General features: G+C 61.9%; 1 protein-coding gene across 1 annotated transcript; it reads right to left on the reverse strand.

Moving 5' to 3' along the window:
* Positions 1-12,610: 12,610 nt before the first annotated feature.
* On the reverse strand, positions 12,611-14,679 carry ADRA2C (adrenoceptor alpha 2C). The gene has a single exon (XM_070371884.1). It carries the CDS (start codon positions 14,538-14,540, stop codon positions 13,155-13,157), a length of 1,386 nt encoding a protein of 461 aa, XP_070227985.1. The 5' UTR covers positions 14,541-14,679; the 3' UTR covers positions 12,611-13,154.
* Positions 14,680-25,469: the final 10,790 nt, after the last annotated feature.

The following is a 25,469-nucleotide window of genomic DNA, read 5'->3' on the forward strand; positions in this document are numbered from 1 at the left end:
CCTCCGTCCGTGGGATTCTCCAGGCAAGAATACTGGAGCGTGTTGCCATGCCTTCCTCCAGGGGATCTTCCTGCATTGGCTTACATCCCCTGCATTGGCTGGTGGGTTCTCTACCACTAGCACCAGCTGGGAAGCTCCAAGAAAGAGCCACCCCTCCCAAAACCAGCAGGGAAAGCTGACTTGGCCTGGACGCAGGCAGGACCTGTGCTCTTCAAAAAGGCTTGTTCTGAGACCTTGAAATCCAAGGGCCCAGCGGCTCAGCTACAGGGCACAGCTGCCACCTCACACCTATTTTTCAGGGGGGCTTCTCTTTTCATCCTAGTAACTGGCCAATGTGTTTGGGGTCCCCTGCTGGCACGGGCAGCTCCTGCAAAGGGTAGTTGGAAGCCCGAGGAGTCTGGGCCCCCCTCCCTTGGTGGCAATGAGCAGGCCTGTCCCATCTCCAGGCCTCAGTGTCCACACTGGTCAGCAGTGACGGCCTCGCTGGCTCGTGTGGAGCTCCCGGGGACCCTCTGGGTCACTGTGAGGCTGACTCCCATCTGCCGCAGAGACCCCGGCTCCCAGGACCCCCACTCCCCGCTGAGCCTTCAGCTCCCACATAGGGGCGTCCAGCCCTGCCCGTCCTCACATTCACACACACACCCCTCACGGCCGGCTCTTACACCACGTGTAAGATGAGGCCGCCCGCATCCCACCAGCCAGCCCTCCCTCCAGGGGAGCTGTCCACACCGCTCTGGAAGCCACACCTTACCCGTCAGCAGAGCCCTGCGCTGTCCCCTTGAGTGAGACTGGGAGCTGGACGCGGAGCCGCAAGAGGAGAGGAGGCAGGGATGTGAGCCTCTGAGCAGGAGGAGCCGCCTGCGGGGCCACAGCTGTTTGGGCCACAAGAAGCTCCGCCTGGGGCCAAACCCATCAGGGCACCCAAAGCCCAGGGGGTGGGGCCCTCGGTGTGGGCCTTCCGGTGGTATTGGCTCTAAAGGACCCGCCTGCCGACGCAGGAGACGTAAGAGACATAGGTGTGATCCCCGGGTCGGGAAGATCCCCTGGAGGAGGGCATGGCAACCCGCTCCAGTGTTCTTGCCTGGAGAATCCCACGGACAGAGGAGCCTGGCAGGCTGCAGTCCCTGGAGTCTCGCAGAGTCAGACGTGACTGAAGCAAGTGAACACACACGGAGGAGCAGGACCCATCGCGGGAGAGCCAGCAAGCGGGGCAAGGGGGCTGGGGAGGACACGCGTGCTGGGGAGCGAGGGTCTGAGCCCACAGAGGGCTGCGGGGTGAGGGGTGGCCCCCGCCTCCTCCCCGCTGCCCCCAGGATGGGCCCAGCCTGCCAGCACCTCACGTCCACTACTGATGTGTCCACCACGGACGTGCTCCACGTGGCTGGAGGTGGCAGGTGCTGACCGGGAGCTCTCGGGGTCTCCCCAAGGGTCCTGCCCGAGTGACGCAGCAGCCCGCGGGCAAGTCCATCCCAGAGACAGTTTATGCATTTCCCAAAGCTCAGGCCAGATGCTGCTGTTTCTAGGAAGGTTCCGAAGACCCCCTCCAAGCAGCGTCCAGCTCCGTGGACCCCACGGTGGCTGGGCCAGCCAGGGGCTGGGCCCCGCCACACCCGCTGGGTGGTCTGCTGCCCCCTCCCCGAACCCCTGCCCCCTACAGTAGGGCGCCCCACTACCAGCTCCGTCCCTGTTGACGTGCCTGCCCTCCTCGCGCCCGGACCCCGTGGGCTCCAGGAGCAGAGAGGCCAGGACGCTCCTGGTCCACCGTGTGGCCTGAGGCGTGTGTGTGTTCGGGGGGTGCATCCACGGTCCCCAGTGCCCCCCGTGCCAGTGGAGGGGGAGCTGAGGCAGGAAGCAGAGTGGACCTGGCATCAGGTGCCAGCCCCCAGGGCACCACCAAAGTGGCAAAGCCACAGCGCGGCCCCCAAGGAGCGGCTGGTCTACGCAACCTGCCGGATCCGTGCCTCCGCAGGGCCTGCCCCTCGGGGGCCTGGGTGGGCCTGGTCTTGCCCCTTGGTCTCTGCCGGACCCCCGAGTGGGAGGACAGTGTAGGGGCAGAGGAGGGGGTCTTCCCAGCACCTTGAGATTTGCCCCCAGCCCTGAGCCAGAGCCCAAAGCAAACTCTGAAGTTTTGCTAGAAATCTCAAAGGTCAGCTGTTCTCGCATTTCCAGAATATATTGATCTCGTCTGGGCTGGAAAGGCAACGACGAGGCTTTTGTTGCTCACGTCTGAGTGGTAGGGGGGAGGGTGTGCGGCCACGGGGAGACATAGGCAGTGCTGCCGGAGGGTCCGCGCCCCGCTCGTCCCCGCACCCGAGGGTCCGCCCCTCCAGCTTGTCCCCGCACCTAGGGGCCCCGCGCCACCCGCTCATCCTCGCCCCCAGGGGCCCCGTGCCCCCCGCTCGTCCCCGCATCTAGGGGCCCCGCTGCCCCCGCTCATCCCTGCACCTAGAGGCCTTGTGACCCCCGCTCATCCCCGCTCCCAGGGGCCCCACACCCCCCGCACCCCACTGCGCAGGGCCCGTCTCCACGAACTAAGGGGGCTCAGGACACCCCGGTCCCCTGGGAAGAGGACAGTGGATGCCAGGGAGGAGGGCAGGGAGGGCAAGGAGCCCGGCTGAGGGTGGCACTCTGCCAGCAGGCCCTGGGCCGTCCTCACCCCCCGACCGGCTGCGTGCTCGTTCACTCGCTCATTCGCCTGCTCACTCACGCACGCCTGACCCACTCACTCGCTCACACACTCACTCAGTCATCCAGTCACTCACTCACACACTCACTCACTCATTCCCTCACTCACCCACTTACTCACTCATTCATTAACTCACTCATTCACTCACTAGAGAGGGGAGAGTAGAGAGGGGAGGGGAGGAGATGGGGGAGGGGGGAAGGGAGACGGGGAGGGGGGAGGGGGAGGGGAGGAAACGGTGGGTGGGGGGAGGAGGCCAGGGGCTGGGGGAGGTGGGGAGGAGGCTGGGGGCGGGGGCAGGGGGAAGCCAGGCCCGCCTCCAGCTTCTCAAGCAGGGCATCCCCGGCAGCAGGGGTCCTGGTGCCCCTCCTAGGAGCCCGGGCCCTGGGACGGGGGCTCAAGCCCAGCCTCGACGCCTGGAGCCCCTGGCGGGCCCTGCTCTGTCCAAGCCACGGGCTCCCCAGCAGCAGCGTGCCATCTCTGTGCCATCGGCAGGTGGCAGGTGCTGAAGAGAGAGAACCCCTGTTGGGGGGCTCCTTTCAAGGGGGTCACACAGCAGGGCGGTGACAGTGGGGACCTGAGCGGCGTCCCCGCAGACAGGCCATCATCCCCTGGTGCAGGCCCCGGCATCTGACCGCGGCTGAGCTGGGTGGGGACCTGGCAGGCCTCTAGCCCGAAGGGTGGAGATGCTGCTGGGCTCGTGTGCAGCCTCGCCGCCCTGCTTCTCCAGGAGCAGAAGGGGCCCCGAGTCCCCTCAGCCCCCTGGGCCGCGGCGGACTGCTGATGCAAGATAAGAGCTGGCTCCCGCTGGAGGCTTGAAGACGAGCTGGTAATTTTCCATCATTAGAGCAAGTGATCAGCCTCGCAGGAGGCCACGCAGGGCTGGAGGATCCCTCCTCCTGGCTCTGAGCAGCCTGGCTGGGGGGCAGCTTCCCAGAACCCTCTGGAACCTGCCTCTTCCACCATCTGCAAGCTCTGGGGGCCGGCCAGCCAGCCAGCCTCCTCCACCATGCATTTATCAAGCCTCCAGAAAATTCCTGGGCCCTGGGCCGTGGCACCTGACGAGATTCCCTGGTGGCGTAAAGAACCCGCCTGCCAATGCAGGAGATGGAGGAGATGCAGGTTCAATCCCTGGGTCGGGAAGATCCCCTGGAGGAGGAAATGACAACCCACTCCAACATTCTTGCCTGGGAAATCCCATGGACGGAGGAGCCTGGTGGGCTGCAGCCCGTGGGTCGCAGAGCCAGACACGCCTGAGCACGAGCAGCTGGTCGCTTCTACAGCCTCCCTGCCGGTGCCCTCCAGCCTCCCGCTTTGATCCTGGAGGAATCAGCTGAAGCCCCAGGGCTGTGTGAGAACTCCCCGCGCTTCCTGCTCAGCCGTGATATGAACCTGGTTCAGTTCAGTTCAGTCGCTCGGTTCTGTCCGACTCTGCTACTCCATGGACCACAGCATGCCAGGCCTCCGTGTCCATCATTAACTCCCGGAGTTTACTCAAACTCAACTCCATTGAGTCAGTGAACCTAAAACTGCCCTAAAAACATAAAGTCTATTTTTAAAAAGCGTGTAAATGGAAACCCTCGCGCCTGTGGCCTTTTGAGCCTGGCTTCCTCCTCTCACGTAAGGCGTTAGAGAGCCCCTGTGTTTTCCACACACCCGGAGCTGGACCCTTTGTACCGCTGAACAGTTTTCCACTGCGCGGATACAGCCGTTTATCTGTTCACTTATCAGCTGATGGATTTTTGAATGGTTTCCAGTTTTTTGGCTATTATAAATAAAACTGTTATTTTTTAACCACCCAGGGGTCACAGAGGTGGCAGGCTGCAGGGCCCAGCTCCACACGCTGCAAGTCTCTTTGGCTTGGTGACGACTTGCGAGGCCCGCCAAGACTTTCTGCCAGCCCAGGAATGTTAGCCTGGGACCTCCCCGCCCTGCCTCCCTGGAGCTGCAAGTCCCTGGGGGTTGCCTGAAGCGCCCCAAAGACACCCCCCACCCCTCGGGGTTGATGGGCAGGCTAAGAGCAGCCACCCCGGAGCCCGACTTCCCCTGGCAGCTGACCGAGCCCTGAGCACAGCTCCAGGGTTTCTTTTCTGGAGCCCCCGTGGGACAAGCACTAACAGTGCTCGGCTGCAAGTGGGGAAACCAAGGCAGGAGAGCGAGGGGACTGGTCCACATCACATGCGTGTGTGCGGCCTGGAAATGGAGCTACATCCCCCGCCCCAAATTCACGTGTTGAGGCCTGAGTCCCCGGCCCCTGGGAATGGGGCTGCATTTGGAGAGAAGGGCTTGACAGGGCTGAGGAAGGAGCGTGAGGTCTTTGGGGCGTGCCCTGGTGCCATCTGACCGGTGTCCTGACAAGGACGGACACCGAGGGACCATCACACAAGGACACAGGGAAAAGGTGGCCCTGTGCGCACGCAGGGGAGAGGCTCAGGAGGCCCCCACCCCGCAGACACCTGATCTCAGGCTCCCCGCCTCCAGGACCGCGGGGAATTACATTTCTGCGTGGAAGCCCGTCTCGAGTCTATGCGGTACGGAGGCTCCAGGACACTGATACAGACCTAAGCCCAGAGCGCACGCTCCAGCCACTGCATCCACAGGCAGGGCCGTGCCCCAGACAGACGCACCAGGAGCGGCCGGCTCACCCCCAGCCCCACCTCTCACCTCGGTCAGATCCCCACACACCATACACCACGCTGTGTGAAGTCGTGTTTGCATCAGTGCTTCTGTGGCCAGCTGCCCGTCCTCCCGAGGACTGCCAACTCCACGGGGGCGGGCGGGGGGGATCTTCACTTGGCTAAGCTGGTGCCTGGTGGGCTGTAGGCTCTCGGTAGATATCTGACAGAATGGTCATCAGTGTGCCCCGTTTTTGCCATAATGACCTCATTACAGGAGGGCATCAAGCACCTGTAGGATCTAGTTGGCGTTTCCCCACACACCCACGTCCAGCTCGAGTCCATAAATGCTTCTCTCATGGTGGCTCAGACGGCAAAGAACCTGCCTGCAACGCAGGAGACGTGGGCTCGATCCCTGGGACGGGAAGGTGCCCTGGAGGAGGGCATGACAACCCACTCCAGTAATCTTGCCTGGAGAATCCCATGGACAGGAGCCTGGCGGTCGGTTTATGGGGTGGCAAGGAGTTGGACAGGACAGCAACGAACACTTTCACTTTTTCACTTAAAGATTTATTCTTTCTTTGGCTGCACCGGGCCTTAATTGTGGCAGGCAGGATCTTCCGTCTTCGTTGGGGATTGGCTTGTTTTCCGTTGCAGGCATATGGAATCTAGCTGCCTGACCAGACATGGAACCCGGGCCCCCTGCATTGGGAACGGGAGTCTTAGCCACTGGGCCACCAGGGAAGTCCCCTAAATGCTTCCTGAATGAATGAATGAATGAATGCTCCCTCCCCCAGCAACCTCCCCCCAGGGCACCAGAGACAGAGGTGACCTCAGGTGCCTCACAGATCTGGGTTGATCCAGGCTGGGTCAATCCTGCTGGGATTAGTGTCAGACCTGGATTTCCTGCCACTTTTAGAGACAAGCCCTGCTATGCTCCTGCACGTGCCCGGCATGTCCACAAGCCCTGGAGGAGGCCAGTGTCCCGGCCAGAGCAACCCCTCCTGTCCTGCAACAGGGCCAGAGCCCCTGCCATCCCGGGACCCCTCTGTGCCACCAAGGGGCTGGTCCCGCCCCTGGAGGGGGGTACTCGTGAACCTGACACCCCCTAGCCCTGTGCTCGGAGCTTCAGAAACCCCTCGCCTCCCCCGATCGCCAGCCCCCAGAGCCCAGTGGGGAAGGACTCTGGGCCTAAAGTGGGGCCAGGCCTGCCCAAGGGAAATGCCCGGCAGGCTCTCAACTCCCGCGTGGTACAGTTGCCACTGGGGTCTCCGGGTCCTTGCTGGTTCCCTGCAGAAGCCATGGCAGGTGAGAGGAGGGGACCCTGTGACTTGTACCCACTTTCCAGAGGAGGAAACTGAGGCTCAGGGATCACACAGCTCAGTCAGATTCCAAGCCCAGTCGGGGCCTCGGGAAGCTGACATCACACTGTGTGCCCAGCCTGAGTGGCCAGGGGACACCTCCCCCATGCCAGGGGTCCCACGACTGGGCTCCAGGCACATCTGCAGCTACCCAGGGCTGAGATGGGCAAGTCCCACCCCAGCCGCGAGGCCCCAGGCTCGGGGCAGCTGGGCCCTGCTGACTACAGAGTGACGCCCAGCGCGAGAGAACCGCTCCATTGTTTTGCCTCCTACTTGAATCCTCGAGGAAGCAGCAACAGCAACAATCGGATTTTGAATAACAGCTTCATTTGAACCAATTAAAAGAGGACCGATTTTGCTTTCAATTCGATTTGCGATGGCAGCACACTCTAGGAAACGGGTAACTGGATTATTTTTCAACACAAACGTTTTGGCATTTTTTATATCCTGGGTGGGGTGATCTCTAAAAGTGGCTTCATTATTCAGAATCGTTTCTGAGACGAAGGAATAAAAACAAAGCCGGCCCCTCATTCACATCACAAAGAGCCTGGGATGCGGAGGTTTTTGGGGGCAACCGAGGTTTCAGAGGGCGGATCCCATCACAGGTAAGGAAGGTCTGTGATTCCGGGGCCCGGCTGGATCCTCTTGACCTAACATCTAATCTCAGAGTTGTTCCCAGTGGAAATGGATGGGAAACAGCTCAAAGGTGGGTTCTGTGTGCAGAACATGCAAGACTCGGGTTTCTCTTCCATGAAACGAGGCTAATTCACATCTATGCAGAGGGCTTATGGGGGGTTCAACAAGGGCAGCGGGATTAATGTGAAGAGCCCAGTGTCTGGCTTCAAGGCATCATCTTGTCATGGCATTCCCTCTATGGAGGTCAGTTTTCTCGTCTGTAAAATGGGACCATCCACCCCACGCTTCCCTGGTGACTCAGCAGTAAAGAATCCATCTGGAACGCAGGAGCCATAGGAGACACGGGTTTGATCCCTGGGTCGGGAAGATCCCCTGGAGAAGGACATGGAAACCCACTCCAGTATTCTTGCCTAGAGAATCTCCATGGACAGAGGAGCCTGGCAGGCCACAGTCCATGGGGTTGCAGAGAGTCGGACACGACTGAAGCGGCTTATCACGCACCCCACCTCCTGGCAGAATCAATCATACAGAATGCCGGCCCAAAGCCGTCAAGCAGAGCGCAGACAGCAAACGCTGGCCAGGGGCTCACCGTCACGCCTGCTCTGTGTGGTTATCTGTCATGACGTCCCTCTCTGGGCCCCTCTGTAAAGTGGGGAGGGGGACACGACCAGCCGTATTTGAACGGACGGCTTCAGTAGTGGGCCTGCAAGTGCAGCTGTGGGTGCCCCGCGGCCCCACAGCCCTGCCCGAGCTGCAGCCAGCTCACCTGCCTTTGCTGCGTGAAGTCTCTCCCCAAAGGCCTGAGGGCAGGTGTGGGGCTCCCACTTTGGGGCTGCCGGCACTGCCCGTGGGACGGTGTCCCGGCAGCGTGGTGGACGTGCCCCAGGAGGCTCTCGTGTTTGGCGTCCAGGGATGCTCCTCGGCGGTGTCTTCGGGGGACAGGGAGGACAGCCTTGCCTCCGCATGGGAGGCCTGCTGGCCGGCCCCCTGGCCAGGACGACGGGCTGTCCATGACCCACCCCCAGGCCCCGCTGGGCTCCGCGCCTGGCCAGCCTTGGGGTCTTGCAGCTGGGGAGGTAGTGGGTGGTAGGAGGCTCCTGAAGACTTTCTGGAAGCGAAGGCTGGTCTGGGTCTCGCAGGGAGTCTATGAGAGGGGCTCAGGGAAGGCAGGAAAGGCACTCCTGGCAGGGGTGCAGGGCGGGGTGAGAGGCAGCAGAGCCAGGCCCCGACGGGGCGGCGGTCCAGGAGAAGCGGCTTGGACCACATTGGCTCCGCCACCCCTAAGGCTCGCTCTGGCCCCAGAGTGAGGTGGTGGGGTCTCGGACGCAGGCGGCGCCCCCCAACCCCATGACTGCCCTGCTCCTCAGCCCTCACCACTCCAAACCAGGGGTCCCAAGAGCCAGGGCCAGGCCCAGGGAGGCTCAGGCTCGGGGTCTGCTGGGATGACCTGGAGATGGCCTTGTCTGATGCACTAGTAGGGTGGGAGTTGGCATTCCCTCCCACCCATCCCCACAGGGACTATGGCAAGAATGCCCCTCCAGGCTTCCCTGTGTGGCCCCCCGAGGCCCCTACCCCTGGAGACAGACACCTGAGGCCTGAGGGACGGCACCAGCATGGCGGGATGGCGGGTGGGCTTGCGGTGGCCGGCCCAGCGGCCTCAGCATCAGACAGCAGGTATGCGTCCTGTTTCCCTTCTCTCCTTTGCTGCCAGGCAACTTGGGCACACTGTGTGCTCAGCCAGGATAGCAGATGCCCTTAAGCAGGGCTTTCTGGGCCAGCGCTCCCTCTCTGCCCCGCATGACCATCCCTTAGCTTGATAAGATGTCCCATTGTGCCCGAGACTTTTCCTGGGAGGGGACGTAAATCCTTCTGTTGGGAAGAAAAGCCTCGGGTCCCCGGGGCTTTTCCCTGGCCCATGGTTGGCAGCTGCTCCCTGGGCAGATCTCAGGGGCGCTGTGCCCCGCCTGGAGGTCACCAGTCCTCTCCTATGCACGGTTCCCACCTGCACTGACGCAAGAGAAGATATGCCCTGTTTACTGATGGTGCGAGATGGGGTGGGGTCACGCAGAGAGCGGAGTTAGGGTGCCTGCCGGGGTCCCTCTCAGGCAAACCAGATGCTTCTACCCTCAGCCTCCTCGTCCCTTGCATGTTCAGTCTCTCAGTCGTGTCCGACTCTTTGCAACCCCAAGGACTGCAGCCTGCCAGGCTCCTCTGTCCATGGGATTCTCCAGGCAAGAATACTAGAGTGGGTTGCCACTCCCTTCTCCAGGGGACCTTTCCAACCCAGGGATCGAACCCGGGTCTCCCACTCTGCAGGTGGATTCTTTACCAGCTGAGCCACCAGGGAAGCCCACCCCCTTGTCCCCTTACCCAGATGCCCTTGATGATCTCAAGAGTCCAGCAGTTTGAATGGGAGCCTGACCTTCAGTCACGTGGAGGCGGGGGGGGGCGCGGGGGGGGCAGCGGAGTGGAGGGGCATGCTGAGGTCCCCCGGCAGCGCTCAAGGCAGAAACCCAGAACGGAAAATTGGGGGTCCTCACGGTGGGACACTCTCACCTGAGTCTCCGCTATAACTCACCTGTTTCTCAGCTCCGATGAACCGGGCTTCTAGTAACACAGAATCATGCCCTTCCAGCCCCCCAAGCGCAAGGCATCTCCAGCCAGCGTGCCTCCTGCCCCGCCCCACTCGGCACATGTGGTGGGGGGCTGCGGGGGGTTGCCGGGACCGGAGTCACAGGTTCTGCTCCGCAAAGCACCGCAGCTGGCCAAGCAGACTCAAGACGGGCCTGCAGGCGCCGGCTGTTTTGATCCCAGGCTGCACTGGAATATTTGAGCCCTGCCGACGGATGTGATATAAAAATACAGCCGGCTGCCAGCACGCCCGGGAAGGACCGCTTCCTCGCCAGCGAGCGCCCCGGCAACGGCAACGAGTCTTCTCCCAGCCCTCAGCCCCCACCCCCCACCCCCAGAGCTGGGGGCAGGACTCAAAGACTGGAGCTGCTCTTCTGAAGTGTGAACAATCCTGCCTGCTCCAAGCGATTTTTTTTTTTTAACTCCATACTGAGCTGTAAGGGAATATTTGGAAGATTCTTCTCCCCGCCCCACCCCCGCCGCCTTCTACAAACTCAGCAATTGAATTAAAATACAGGAATGAATTATTTAAATGAATGTACGTCTATGCTTGTCTCTGAGAACTAACCACATCAGTGGTGGGCTCTGCCCAGGACAGCACCGAAGCTGACCCCCATCCCGTACCCTGCTCTCCTTGAACCTGCTGGTGGGTGTTTCTTTTAATTTTGCCTGAAGCCTTGGGAGAGCCAAGGGGAAGGAAGCTGGGGGCAGGAAGGTGGCTGAGGGCCATACTTCTCCAGCAGCAAAGCCCAGGGGTCGCCCCTGCTCACGGGACCGGAGCTGGGGTGCTGAGGGCAGAGATCTCCTGACCCGCACGTTTCCGGGCTCGTGGCGGGCTCTGCCCTCCGCCTCCTCTGTGGGTCTTGGCCCAGATGGTCAGCTCTGGGCCTGCGTTTCCTCAGCCCCAGACAGGGGTGGACACTGATGGTGCCATGGAGCAGACACCAAGGTGCCCAGAGAGAGGCAAGCACCTCAGGGCATCTTGGCTTTCATGACCATGCGCAGTGCACGGGCTCGCCTCTGCACCGCAGAGAAACCTCCCTCCCTGCGGGCTGGCTCCTGGACCACGCGGGCACCCTCGGGCACCCTCGAGGGGTGTCAGCACCCCAGCTTCATTGATGGAGCCGGAGACCCGGAGCAGGGCAACTGGCCGTTTCCCTACGGCAGGCGGGGTGAGCAGCCAGGTTCTGTCTCTGTTTATCCAGCTGAAAAGAAAGCCTCTCCAGGCAGCAATTACGATCAAGTGGTGAACATCTGTTGGCTGAATGGGGTATTAAGCACTGGGTGCCTGCGTTCCCAGCCACAGCCCTGGAAGGTGCAATTCTCAGGATCAGGGAAGGGAGAGGGGAAGAGTTTGCCGACACTCTTCCGTGGGGTGTGTCCTGGCTACGTGCTCCTGCTGGAGTCTTGGGGTTCACCCTCCAGGAGTGGAGGGAGGTTGTGGTATCACTCCATTGCACTGGGGAGGCAATACCTGGGTCGGTCAGGCTCTCTCCAAGGGAAGGTCCCTGCTCGAGCCGCCCGCGCCCCCATTCAGCCGGTAAGTTGGCCCCCAGACAACAGGCCTGAGTTTTCAGCCCTGCCCCACTTGACGTGGGCGGGTCGGGGCGGGGTTGGCGGTGATGAGGCTCAGAGAGGGCAGAGCTCGCTCAGCAGTCCTGGTGAGAGCTGGGCCTACAACATGGACCCCCTGTCCAGGCCTGGGTGATGTGGAGGTTAGGGAGGTTGCCACCAGCCTTGGCCAGCCATTTCCTGCGCCCCTCTGCCAACTGTGACCCCAGTCCAGGAAAGCTCTTCCTAGTGGGGTATTCTGAGGGCCTGTGAATTGGGGTGATGAGTCCAGGTAGCTGCAGAGTTCCCCCACAGGGTCCACCCTGGCATGTGGGACCAGGAAAGGGCCCTGCTCTGGCTCCAGATTCAGGGGAAGGGGACTTGAAAAAGCAGGACCCAGGGCTGACCCCTCCCCGAGACAGCCATCCCAGGCCAAAGGCAGGTGGGCGGTGATCCAGGAGGGCTGGGCTGGCAAGCAAGGGCCAGGCAGGGGAGGGGATATACAGGAAGGCCAGGAGGGGCACAGAGTGGGGCGGGAGGGATGGGTGGGCAGAGCAGGGACCCCTGGCACTGAGCCCTGCCTGCTCACTGAGCTTGCGTGTGTGTGTGTGTGTGCACGGGCATCCGTGTGTCTCAGAGGTCCAACTTGTGTCCCTCTCCCACAGCTATCCCTGGCGCTCCCAGGCTCTGTGCGGAGGGCTGGAGGAGCCGCAGGGGGAGACCCTCTCTGATCCTTTCCTCTCTTCTAGCCGCCTCTCCTCAAGCCTTAGCGTGTGTGGGCCCGGACTCCCTGGGGGCTGGTGAGGGCTGGGCAAGGGGGTTGAGGCTGGCTGCACTGGGGGAAGCCTAGATTCAGAGAGGGATGGGTATGGATGGAGAACAGCCCTCCAGCATCTGTATTTGCAGTTAATCTGGGGTCTCTTGATTTCCTTGGTCTCTGGGCCAGTAACAACACAACCATTTTGAGCATATGCTTTGGACATCTGTAAGACAAGTTACCTTTAAACAAACACCCCCATCACCACCTGATGCAAGAGAAGGTGGGAGGTGGGGGGGATCGGGTAGGGTGAGGGTCTGGAAGGCCCCCCACCCCCAGGGCTGAAGGACTGACTATGGCACCCACCACTTAGATTACAAAGGTTTATTTAGAAAAAGAGTTTGGTTGTTTTGGCTGTCAGTCGTTTTTGGCAAACATGTAAATACTTTGGGTAACCAAAGATTGCCGGGGCCTTGCTTCATCCCCCACCCCCACCCCTGGAAAGCCACCCACGGAGGTCCTGGGAGGTCAGCCCTTGCTCAGAGGTGGAGAGGGGGGTAGGGTGGCATGTGCTGGGGGCGGGGCAGGCTCCTTTCTCGTCAATTTGGGAGGATAAACGAGCGCCACTGGGGTCTACCACCCGGCCCCACTCCCACACCTGGGCGGGGGCCCCTCCGGGGAGCCGGAGCCAGGCCTAGAGCCCCAGAAGCAGCCCCTTGCTGAGAGAAGAAGGCAGAGGGGTCTCCCCTCTCTCCTTCCCCCCTCCCCGGGGGCCCTGCAGTCTCTGGGCTCTCGCTGTACGCTGTGTACCCCCCCCTGCACCCCAAAGGCCAATCCATCCTTGGGTCCCAGGGAGGCCGGCTTTGCCTGCCTCCGCCGGGAGCTGTCCAGGGTGTCCACACCGGGGCAGGGCGCGCGGGTCACTGCCTGAAGCCCCTTCTCCTCCGTCGGAAGAGGATGTGCTTGAAAGAGCGCCGGAAGTCCTGGTTGAAGACGGTGTAGATGACCGGGTTGAGCGAGCTGTTGCAGTAGCCGATCCAGAAGAAGAACTTGAAGAGAGGGCCGGGCACCTGGCAGGCCTCGCGGCAGATGCCATACAGGCTGTAGGTGAAGAAGAAGGGGAACCAGCAGAGCACGAACACGCCCATGACCACCGCCAGCACGAAGGTGAAGCGCTTCTCACGCGCCTGGGCCACCTTGCGGCGGCACACGCTGCTGCGCGCCCGGCGCCGGCGAGACAGGAAGAACTCGACGGAGCGCGAGCTGGCGCGGGACAGGCGCCCGCCGGGGCCCGGGGACCTCGCGGCGGCCAGCGCGCCCGGCTCGGCCGTCACTGTCCCGGGGCCTGTGCCCTCGGCGTCCGCGGCCCCCTCGCCAGCCCCACGCCGCCGCCCGCCCCGCCGCAGCGCGCCCCGGCGCCGCCGTCTCTCGGCCGCCGCGCTGCTGTCCTCGGGCTCCAGGTCGGCGCGCGGGCGGCGCGCGGGCACGCAGTGCCCGTTCTCGCCGGCGCCCAGCCCGTTCTCCGTGGTCGGGGACGCGCCGTCGGGGCCCGCGGGCTCGCGCTTCTCGCTGAGCGTGCGCGTACGCAGCTTGGCCACCCGGTAGATGCGCGCGTAGACCAGGCCCATGATGAGGCAGGGAGCGAAGAAGGAGCCGATGCAGGAGGACAGGATGTACCAGGTCTCGTCGTTGAGGCCACACTGCGGGTAGGCGGCGCCGTCGGGCCGGCGGTAGAGCGAGACTAGCGGCGGGAAGGAGATGACGGCCGAGATGAGCCACACGGCCACGATGGTGGCCTTGACGCGGCGCGGCGTGCGCTTCAGGTTGTACTCGACGGCCTGGGTCACGGACCAGTAGCGGTCCAGGCTGATGGCGCACAGGTGCACGATGGACGAGGTGCAGAAGAGGACGTCTAGCGCCAGGTACACGCCGCACCACACCTGCCCGAAGTACCAGTAGGCCATGAGCTCGTTGGCCAGCGAGAAGGGCATGACCAGTGTGGCCACCAGGATGTCAGCGGAGGCCAGCGACACCAGGAAGAGGTTCTGCGGCGCACGCAGCGCGCGGCTGGTCAGCACGGCGATCACCACCAGCACGTTGCCCACAACGGTGAAGACGATGAGGAAGCCCACCACCGCCGCCAGCCCCGCCACGGCGCCCGCCGAGTACTGGCCCGGCGGCGGTCCCCAGGGGGCCCCCGAGCCGTTGGCGACCCTGCCGCTGCCCCCGTCGCCGGCGCCGCTCGCGTTGGGGCCCGCCGCTGCCGCCGCCGCCGCCAGCGCCGCCGCCAGCGCCGGGGACGCCATGGTCCTCCCGCAAGCTACGCGGTCCCGCCTGGAGCCGGGGCGCAGCCGCGGCAGCTCGGGCGCCCCCCAGCCCGGGTCGGAGCCCGCATCGCCGCCTGCGCCTAGGGCGCGCCCGCTGGGGACCGCGGCGCCCCGCAGCCGACCCTCGGCCGTGGCGGCCCGGCTGGCGAGCGGCGCGCCGGAGAGCGTGGCTGCCCGGCTCCCAGCCGCCGCCGCCGCCGCCGCACGCGTAAGTGCAGAGCAGGAGGCGCCCGGAGCGAGCGGCGACGCGGCGGCGAGGGGGAGGGGGCAGGTCCCGGGGTCCTCGCGCGGCCCCGCCCTCGGCCCGGCTCACGGGGAGCGCCCGGGCCGCGAGCCCGCAGCGACTCGGCGCCCGAACGGGCGTGCCCGGGCGGCCCCGCGGCCCCGGCGCCCGGCCGGGGCGCAGGCTGCAGGCGGCGGCGGCGGCCCGGGCGCTCCGCCTCCCATCCGGCCGGCTAGGGCTCGGCGCGCCGGGGCGCGGGCCCCCGCTCCTCGGGGCCCCAGCGCCCGCGCGCTGCCTCCGGCTCCAACTTTACTTTCCCGGGCAGGGCGCCGGCGCCGCCGAGCGTCCTCCCCGGCTCCTCCTCCTGCCGCTCCCGGCGCGGGCGCCCCACGCGGTCCGCGCTCCGCCGTGCGGTCGCCGCCTCGCCTGCCTCGGCTCGCAGGAGCTGCGCCGCCGCCGCCTCCGCCGCCGTGCGCTCGGCGCGACTGTCGCCGCTCCGGCTCGGCTTCCAACTTGGGTAGAGTTGCGCAGCGGGGCGGGGCGCGGGCGGGCGGGGGCGGCCTGGCGGGCAGGCCAGCGCCGCCGGCCCGGGGGGAGCGGGCCCGGCAGCCCGAGCCCGCGGCCGCCTCAGCGAACCTGCCCGCGCGGCGCCGGGGAGGAGCCCGGGGCGGTGGCGCGGGGCGCGCGCGCCCGGCGAGGGCGCCTCCTCCAGGGCCGTCCGCAGCCTGTGCGCCGGGGCCGAGTGCCGGCTGGCCTGGGCGGTGAGTTCCAGAACCCTGCTCTTTCTAAGACGGCCGCCTCCTCACCTGCCCGGGCACACGCGCGCGCCCGCCCGCAGCGGGGCCGGCTCGGGGGGTCCGCGGCCTGACGGGAGAGCCAGCCGCTCGCAGCCCGGCGGAGGATGCGACGCGGCGAGGGTGCGCCCTCGCTGCGAGGGCCCACTCTCGTCTCTGGGGGATGCTCGGGGGCCAAGCGGCCTCCCCACCCCCGGCCTCTGCTGGAGCGTGAATCATGACGGCGGTGCCTGTGGAAGCCCTGGGCAGGCTCCCAGGCTCTGCACCCTTGTTGGCAATTCCTGAAGTTGAATTCTTATGCTCCATAAGCTCTGCTTTTTAAAGGCTGGGGGATGTTCAGTATCTTCGCCTCTGACAAACGCCCCACACTGAATTGCCAGGTGAGGGGCTGTTTGGCGTGGGAGTCACATTCCTGCTTAGGGGCGAGGTGTTGGGGGTGACCCCCGCTGACCCCTGCCCCCACGTCCCTGTGCATCTGTTCTGCAGTTGTACACTGTTGCATGGTGGTCCCCACCTCCTGAGGTCTGTGGGAGATAGAGGCTGGGGAGGAGGACCGTGGTCCCAGGCCAGGCATTTCGTTGCTCCCAGCAGAGCAGAAACACCCCGGCTGGCCTGCGGCTCTCTTCGAATTCTCAGGTCGGGGGAGGAGGGGTATTCTCAGGTGGGGGAGGAGGGGATGGGGCTTGTGTCTGGGGAGCGGGTACTAGGAGGGTAACTCAGGGAGGGGTTGGAGACACACACACACACACCCACCCCATGATGCCTAGAACTGTGCCCTGGCTGGAGGGCTGCTTCTCTCTGCTCTGAGCTCTGGAAAAGCTCAAAGTCCTTCCCGGGAGAGCAGGCTGTCTCAGCAGAGAGGCCCACAAGGAGCGCCGACATCCTTGTTAACATGGTTCCACTGATGGGGCGGGGCAGGGTCAGGCCACGGCCAGACAGGAAATCAAATACTCCAGATGGCAGACCTGCGGAGGAAGGTTAATCCTCCTGGGCCAGTCCTTGGCATTTATACAGTTTGGGGAGCAAAGCCATGATCGTGTGTGACCCAGGGAAGGTAGAGGCCCCATCCTTGTGAAAGGTCCTCTGGTCCTGGAGCCTGAAAGGTGCCACCAGTCAGGGTGCTGAGGAGCGCACTCTGCAGGGAAGACCCCTGTGCCTCCATCTTTGGCTTGCCCTGTCTCTGTCTGGATCAGACCTTCTGTCTTGAATGCTGGCTGTCTGGGCTCGATGGTGCCACGCACTGAGATGGGTGCAGTGAATGCCATCAGTGCCCTGGGGCTCCTCCTCCATCCTGGGGGTGGGGTTATCAGGGAAGGCTTCCTGGAGGAGGTGACCTCTGAGCTGTGTTTGGAGAGTGAGGGGAGTTATTAGGAAGTGAGAGGCCCCTGTTCCTTGTGCCCCCTGGGGTGGGGTTGGGCTTTGTCCTGGTGGGCATGTCCTCAGAAGGGACACAGTGGTGGTCATGTATAGGTTTTGGAGAGGTCTGCCCTGCCATCAGCTGGATCGCCATGTGGGCCTCCTCCTGGCCTTGAGGGGGTCTTACCTTTCGAGAAGCACCTTGGGGGCTGAGTCCAAGAGTCCTGCTCCATGCGACACCCCACGTGTCCACAGGCAAGGCCAGCCTAGCGTGAGGGGTTTGAAGGAAAAGCACACAGAGCTCCAGGGGCCCCACAGCAGACAGCACGTCCCACCGCCCAGGCAGTGGCTCTCCAGCCCGGCCAGGCTGGGAACTTCTGGAGAGTCTGGCCGGCCGAGTGACCCAGGCCCCTGGGGGACGCTGGGCCGGCCTTCTGAATTCAAACAGCAGACAGCGCCCGGCTGGCCAAACTGGGAGGAGGCAGGAGGAAGGGCCGCTCCTGGGGTCCAGGGCCCAGAGGCGAGGGGCGGCAGCGGGCCAGGTAGTCCTCGGGGTAGAGAGCCCTGGCCTGGAAGGCGCCGCATACAGGCCTGCTCTGTGCGCTGGAGGGAGGCCCCGGGGCCTCAGCTGTGCACCGTGGAGCTGGAGAGGCCTCTTATCCCGAGACTGAGCGTGAGGCTTGACAGGTAGCTCCCCACTGCCCTGGAGCAGATGAAACCGCCTGCGCCCTGGAAGACTGCCTGTCCTGGGGGTCGCTGCCCCCGGGGCCTGGGCTTGGCAGGACCGGGCGGGTGACAGGAGGGTGCTATGGGGAGTCAGGCTGCGCTGGTGGGGGAGGGGGCATTGGGGGGCATCTTGGGAGGCGACTTTGTGGAGGTGGAGCAGGCTGGGGCTATGAGGTTGTCCTCACCTTCATCCCCTGTGACCCACGGCACGCTGGGTCCCGGGCCCGCTCCTCACCTTCATCCCCTGTGACCTGCGGCACGCTGGGTCCCCGGCCCCCTCCTCACCTTCATCCCCTGTGACCCGCGGCACGCTGGGTCCCGGTCCCGCTCCTCACCTTCATCCCCTGTGACCTGCGGCACGCTGGGTCCCAGGCCCGCTCCTGGGAGGAGGGATCTGGGTGTGCACCAGTCCGGCGATGTCTGTGTAAGGTCTGTGCTAGGGTGGCCTCAGCTCAGGTGAAGGGGGTGCGTCTCCTTGAGCTGCCTCCCTGAATGTGCAGGTATGCCTGTGCACACATGCACACATACATATCCATGTGCACACATCCATGCACACCTAGGCTTGTATCTTCACAAACACTCACGTGCATCCAGGAATGTGCAGACACACAGCCACGTACATGACCGTGCTTTCACAGAAGCATCCATGTGCCCACGATGCACACACATGCACGTTCATACACCTGCAAGCACCATGCATGCACACCTACCCACATGCGCATGCACAGGTCACACACGCTATGCTCATACATGTATGTGTGCACACACATATCCACACACATGCAGTCACACACACATACTGTGTGCTCACATGCAGGAATTTGTGTGCACACTTCATTTGTGTACATACAAGCATCCAGCACACAGGCGTGCCTGTCCACATGTGCACACACGTGCCTACACACACACCCCTGCGCTGGCACACGTGTGCACACCCACACATGCGCACGTGCCTGTGGCCTCGCTCACCCTCCCAGCTGCAGGCAGGCTGTATCTCTGGTGCCCCAGCGCGGGCAGCTCTTCCAGGCGTCGGGCTGGCTTCCACCTCACCACCTCGCCTCTCCGGGAGCCCGTTTGTCCCTGCCTGCCGTGGACTTGGGGCTCCATCACAGGCCCTTCTCCCGGCTGGCAGCTCTGCCCCCTCTATCCTGAGTGCTCTCCTCTTCCTCCAAAACATGAGGCTCGAGATTCCTCCCCAGGAGGCCTGCCCGCTCTCCCCAGCTGGCGGGGAGCCCCCTTCACTGGGCTCCTGTGTGCCCCTCAGGGACGAACCATCATCAGACCTCACCTCTGCCATGGGCTCTTGCGGACAGGCCACGTCTCTGTCCTTCTGTCTGTGGGGAGGCCTGCCTCACAGCTTGCGGTGGAAGCGTGCGGGAGGGATGGGTGGTCCGAAGGGCCTGGTGACCTCCATCCTCCCCAGCCACACCGGATGCTGGTGCGGTCGCCTGTGTGGGTGGCAGTCGGCCGAGCACAGCAGCACTTCACCCAGAGCCAGACCCGGCCTCCCCAACCAGTAGGCCCTTCTTGTCTCCATTCTGTGGAGGTCCTGGACTTAAGCTCCTGCTTATCTCCTCACGTTCTGTCTGGCAGCCCGAGAACCTCCTGCCTCCCATGGCCTCAGTTTTCCCATCTGTAAAGCAGGGTTATTGACTGGACGGTTCTAAGGTCTGTGTCGGCTCCTGCCCAGCTGGGCCTCCAGCCCCTGGGAGTTTTGCTGTGTCTGCGGTCTTTGCCCTCAGCTGGTGGCTGCAGGGAGGGGGAAGGGCCCTTGCACTCAGCTGGCTGGTGCGGGGCCGGGGGAGGGCCAGCCCAGCATTCCAGTCTCAGACCCCAAGACTTGGTGTGTCCTCGACTGGTCTGAAGATATTGTGTCCCCAACTTTATTTGTAATTTAATTTTTAAAGCTGAGACAGGGGGAAAGATGCAGCTTGCTTCTTCTCCCCGCCCCTCCCCGAAGAATTCCAGAACCGCTTTGTCTTGTCAGAATGCAGCCGGATCTGCGTGCACCAACTTCACTGCGATATCGATCACAGTGATGGACTTGGCACCGCTGAGCTCCTCCAGGGCTGGCTCGGGGCCCTCTGGGGGAAGAGCGGCTTTGGGGACTGTCTTGGACTTGCAGGGAGTGTAATGGATTCAAGCTGCGAGTCAGCATGCTCGTGGCACACCTGCTGTGCACCTCGCTCAGCCCGGGGCCTGCTGGGGCTCAAGCTCCCATTCACCCATCACACGGGGGCCCTCCCGGGGCTCCCCTCTGCCGGCCGCTCTGGGCTGACCCGTCCTCCGTCCTGGGCCTTGCCGCTGCCCAGACGCCTGAGCCTGGCGATTGGGACCCTCCGTGGCCTGGCCTTGACCTGGACTCTGGGCTCGAGCTGACCAGGCATCGCCGTGTGAGTGTCCCTGTCCGACCCCCTGAATGGGGACGACGGAGCCCCCCACCCTCCACGGCAGCCGAGCAGGTTCTTGGCCCTGGGTGCCCCAGCAGCGCCCATCTCTGCTGCCATTCCCTGGGCCTGGAGCACCCGCCCCTGCCTGTCACCCACCTGAGCAAGGCACAGCGCCACGCCCCCTCAGCACCAGAGGGGGCTCCTCGGAATCCCGCACGGGGGTCCATGGCCCACGGCAGCCACAGGGCCCCTTGGGACCTCCGGGGGTCAGTTCCTGGGGGTGTGTCACCCTGCAGCTTCCCCTCTGCCCCCTCCAGTTCCTCGGCCTCTGCCCATGAGCGCTCGTGAGTCCCCATCCTTCAGCCAGGTCCTGTCCTGAACAGTCCCTGGGTGATGGGCCCCCTCACCCTTCTCGCGTCCCCATCACAGTGTGTGCTGGGTGGTGTCCCATCCTGCAGAGGAGGGTGGAGGCCAGGTTGCTCCAGATCACGCGTGGGCACGAGCCCAGGGCCTGTGGTCCCCTGTCCTGCTGTCTCTGCACTGCCTGCTATCCGCTCACCAGTGCCTCCCTGGCTGCTGGCCTCGGTTACTGGGGGGGCCTCGGAAGGGCTCTCTGAAGCAGAGGCCTAAAGTGGGGAGCTCTGAGGGCCTGGCACGAGCCTATCCTCAAACCAGCCCCCCTGAGACCGGGGCCAGAATCCTAGGCCCAGCCCCCATCACTTTTTCTGGGCTTCAAGGTCTTCCCAGTACTGTGGGGGCTCTGCATTCATCCAGCGGGCGTCTCCTGGGCACCCGCTCTTTGCCGAGTGTGGACAGCGCCCACGGAGAGACCACAGCACCCCCCAGGCCCAGCTGAGGGCTCGGGGCACAGGCCCCCGACCTCCAGGGACCTGCCGGGGGCTCAGGGAGGACTCTGGAAGGAGGAGGGGCCCAGCTCAGACTGGAGGGTGAGGCAGCAGGATGCTCCGGTGGCCCCAGTGGCCCAGGCCAGGGGGCGCGCCTCCTCCTGTGTGAACGGGGTGGGCGTCACTGCCTCATCCAGACTCCTAACCAGCTGGCTCTCAGCTTGCTGTTTTTCAGTCTCCCAAGTCGTGCCTGACTCTTCTCCATGCCATGGAAGCACACCAGGCTGCCCTGTCCCTCACCATCTCCCTGAGTTTGCCCAAGTTTATGTCCGTTGAATCGCTGATGCCGCCATCCAGCCATCTCATCCTCTTAAGGGAGATTATCCTGTCTGGGCCTGACCCGATCAAGTGAAGCCTTTGACGCATCAGAGGGGCTCCCCTGCTGGCCACACAGAAGCAGCAGCGATGCCAGAGGCAGTCCCTGGGTGAGTGTGGCCTTCAGGGGCTGAGTGGTCCCTGGAAAACCGCAAGAAAACTCACCTTGGCCACTCAGCCTCTGGAAACTGAACTCTCTCGACAGCTGGGGGAGCCTGGCACGCGGGGCGTCCCTGGCCTCGGGTGAGAACCTGGTCTCAGCTGATGCTGTAATTTCAGCCTCCGCACCATGAGCAAGGAGTCTGCTGGCCTGCACCTGACTCTTGGCCCGTGGAACCTGAGATAGTAAATGTGTGTTGCCCTTAGCTGATAAATTCGTGGTGCTTTGTCATGCAGCGTAGATAATGAAGGCACCTGCATACCTGATTCGTTTTGGTGGAGGAGCAGTGATGTGTCCAGGAAAGACGGACGCTCTTCCCCAGTGGCTGCAGAGAGGTCACATGACCCGGCCTCAGCCCCTGAGACCTCCCTGATGACAGGCAAGAAACATACCAGAAGACTCACTGCCTTCCTTCCTGTTTGGTCATGGATGTGTGATGACGTGACACCTGGAGCTGCAGCCGCTCTCTTGGGGCCAGGAGGAGATGATGCCAACAGTCACGGGGGGAAAGACACCGTATCCCTAATGCTGTTGTTCTTGAGCCTCCAAATGAACCCACCCTGGAGCCAGCCTTTGGTCAGGCTTCCTGCCAATGGAGACGCTAAGTAGCCTCACTGTCTAAGGCCCTTTGGGAGGAGGGTTCCATAATGTGTCACGGAACGCATCCTAGCTGATTTGCTGTACACAACCCTGTCCTGCCTCCTTTGAGAATTACTGTGCAAGTAGGCAAAATAACACTCAAAAGCATCCACACCCTCCTCTCCAGAGCCTGTGGCTAAGTGACCAAAAGGGATTTTGCTGATGAGATTAAGTTAGGGACTTAATTAAATTAGGGAGATGAGGGATTATCCTATATTATCTGAACAATCCCTACACATTGTCACATCATCACGAGGGTCCTTCTAAGTGAAAGAGAGGTGATCACGGAGGCAGAGGGATGGGAGGAGGGCCACGAGCTCAGAGATGCAGAAGCAGGAGGAGACGAGGAAACACGATTCTCCCCAGAGGCTCCAGAGGTAACCAGCACTGCCAGGCACTTCATTCTTCTGGACGCCAGAGCTGTGCAATAATCAGTTTGTTGTTACAAGCTCCTAAGTTTTCGATCATTTGTTATAGCAGCAATGGGAAGTGAATACACACTCTGTGGGTGTTTGGAAATCAATGGACGCGTGCAGTAGTCACAATGGAACTTTGTAAATTATCAGATTAAACACAAGGAATGTGGTCCTCGTGTGGTGTGACAAGTCCCCTGTCCTTCCTGAGCCTCGTGTCCCCAGCTCTGAGTTGAGGGATGGGACTCTGGGCTTCCTGAGCACTAGGAGGGCCTTGTCGGAGCTGGGAGAGTCTGACAGAAGGAGATCAGAATGCCTTCCTTGTTACGGCTTCTTAGCCCTCATTTAAAAGCAGACATTTCATTTCCAGATGCATGGGAGTTTTTAAAGTATCTTTGATATTAATTTCTCATTTGAATGCTTCCTTCTCTACAGTTACCCTCTGTGTTTTATCCAGTCTAACTTTATTGAGGCTTTCTTGATGGCTAAGTCAGAGTTCTCTCTTGGTAAATAACACACTGCGCTTGAAAATATGTGGGTTATTTTCAAATATCTTTTGATTTCGGAATTGCACAGTAATAAGAGAAGAGCTGCATTATGATTTCAATACCTTTAGACCATGAAATTTCTGCACCTGGTCTTATGTTTCCAGATATGTTCTAGTGTCTCCTGGTTTAGTCTATGGGAACATGAATTGGTATCCTAGTGTTGTGTGAAAATGGTATAAATCTTAATTATGTCAAATTGTTTCACGATGCTTTTCAGGTCTACTATATTCTTCTACTTCTCTGTACATTTATTCTATTAATTTCTGAGAGTTTGATATTGAAACTCCAACTAAGAATTTAATTGTAATATATAGTGGAACTATATGTAACTTTGTTCTGTATTTTCCAAGTGAAAGTGAACAAGTTGTTCAGTCGTGTCTGACTCTTTGCGACCCCATGGACTTCTCCAGGCCTGAATACTGGAATGGGTAGCCTTTCCCTTCTCCAGGGCATCTTCCCAACCCAGGGATCGAATCCAGGTCTCCCACATTGCATGTGGATTCTTTACCAGCTGAGCCACAAGGGAAGCCCAAGAATACTGAACTGGGCAGCCTATCCCTTCTCCAGGGGATCTTCCCAACCTAGGAATAGAACCAGGGTCTCCTGCGTTGCAGGCGGATTCTTTACCAACCGAGCTATCAGGGAAGTCTCCTGTAAATGTGTTATCATATTTTCATCACTTAGAAAAAAAAAGTCAGTCCTGCCAAATTCAAGTTGGAAGGTGGGGGCTGGGCCGTGGGCTCAAGGACCGGTCAGTTCTGGTTGGAATGAGCTGGCCCAGGAGTCTCAGGCCATCCCAGGGGAGGCTCTGTGTCTCCCGCGGGCCGGGCTCCCAGGAGAAGAGGAGAGGAGAGCCAGGCTGAGCTGGGGGCCTCTGGGCTGAAGAGGCAACTTAAACCTGCTTGGTCTGGAACCTCTAAGCAGCTAGCAGCCTTTGGACGAACGGCTTCCCCTCCCTGAGCCTCCTCAGAGCATTTGAAGGATGGAGAGGGATCCTCTTTGTCGGATGCCTGGAAGGATGACACCTTCGCTGTCAGCCCAGGTACCTGGCTTGTGGGCGGGAAAGAGGCCTCGGAGGAGGGCTGATGTTGGATTTTTCTTTATATATCTCTGTATTGTTTAACTCGTTCCGAGAGCTTCAGTTACTGCAGCAAATTAAAAAAAAAAAAATTCTAACAAAAGAGAACAAAGATTTTACCGTTGCTGGGGCTTAGCGAGCTCTGAGTACATTTAATTGACATTATCATCATGATGATCACTCTTATCCCAGCTGAACGAGCCCACTTTGCAGTGGCCCTTCAGGCCTGTCCCCAGCCTCTGCTTGCACACCCTGGGCAACGGGAAGCTCACTGCTTTTTCTGAACATACAGTCCATCCTAGGGGGACTCTGACTGTTTTCAACATGGAGTACCTCTGTGCCAGGCCCCAGGCTGGACCCCAGGGGACACAGGGAGATCACCTTCCTGCCTGCTCCTGTGGGCTCCAGGCTGCCTTCGTAGGGAGGTGCCTGGTCCCTGGTTACTGGCGGGGCCGAGCGATGTGGGGCTCCCTGAGAAGGGGCTTCTGTCCCTGGCCTTGACAGCAGAGGGGAGGCCTCCGCCATTGCCCCACCTCAGCCAGGAGGCTCCCGGCTCTGCAGCACGACCCTGGACTTGGCCCGGGGCCTCCCGCTGGGGCCAGGCATGCCCCCTGCCCCAGGTCCTCCATCCAGGGTTCTCTGGAGCCCTCCGGGGAGTCAGGGCCATCAGCAGATTTGAAGCCTCTCATTTTCCTTCACTCTCACGGGACCTCTGGGAGTTGGGTGCTACCAACACCCCCGCTTTGCAGACAGATGAGAAAACGGAGGCTTCTGGGGGCACACGTGGCAGCCTCAGTCCCCCAGAGTATGGGGCAGACCGGGGCTCGGGCTCAGGCCCCTACCCCCTCTGGCCTCACTGCCCACGGTGGACGCCTCTGTGGTCACCACCCGCTTCAAGAGAAACACCCCCCTCCCCACTGCGGGGGCCCTGGATCCATGTGGGGGCCTTCTCTCCCCCACCCCAAGCAGTGGGGGGAGATTAAATTTGCTTTAATTTTTTAAAATACCATCCTTTTAGAGAAGGGAGACACAAAGAAGCAAATGTAGAAAAATATGGGAACCTATTGAAAATGTGTTCATTTCCCCAGTACCCCTCGACTCCCCCATCCTGCAACACAAAATTAGTTCTGAATGAAGGACGAATGAAGGAATGAACGGGATGTCTGCAGACCCCTCCACAAGGAAGGCCCTTTGGTTCCTGCTTCCTAGTTGAGATGGTCCCAGCCCAGAGAGCCTGACTTCTCTATTAAAGCCCCATCTTTCCCTCTGCTTTCCTGCCTCTCATTCTCTGAGCACCAAACATGTGCGAGGTTCATAGGGGGCGAGAGAAAGGCTCAAATCCCATCCCTAATGGTGACCAG

Source organism: Bos mutus, chromosome 6 (assembly GCF_027580195.1).
Source record: "Bos mutus isolate GX-2022 chromosome 6, NWIPB_WYAK_1.1, whole genome shotgun sequence".
Lineage (NCBI taxonomy): Eukaryota > Metazoa > Chordata > Mammalia > Artiodactyla > Bovidae > Bos > Bos mutus.

Bases quoted from the DNA above. Each gene is read 5' to 3' on its own strand.
- ADRA2C (XM_070371884.1), bottom strand. From the start codon at position 14,540: ATGGCGTCCCCGGCGCTGGCGGCGGCGCTGGCGGCGGCGGCGGCAGCG.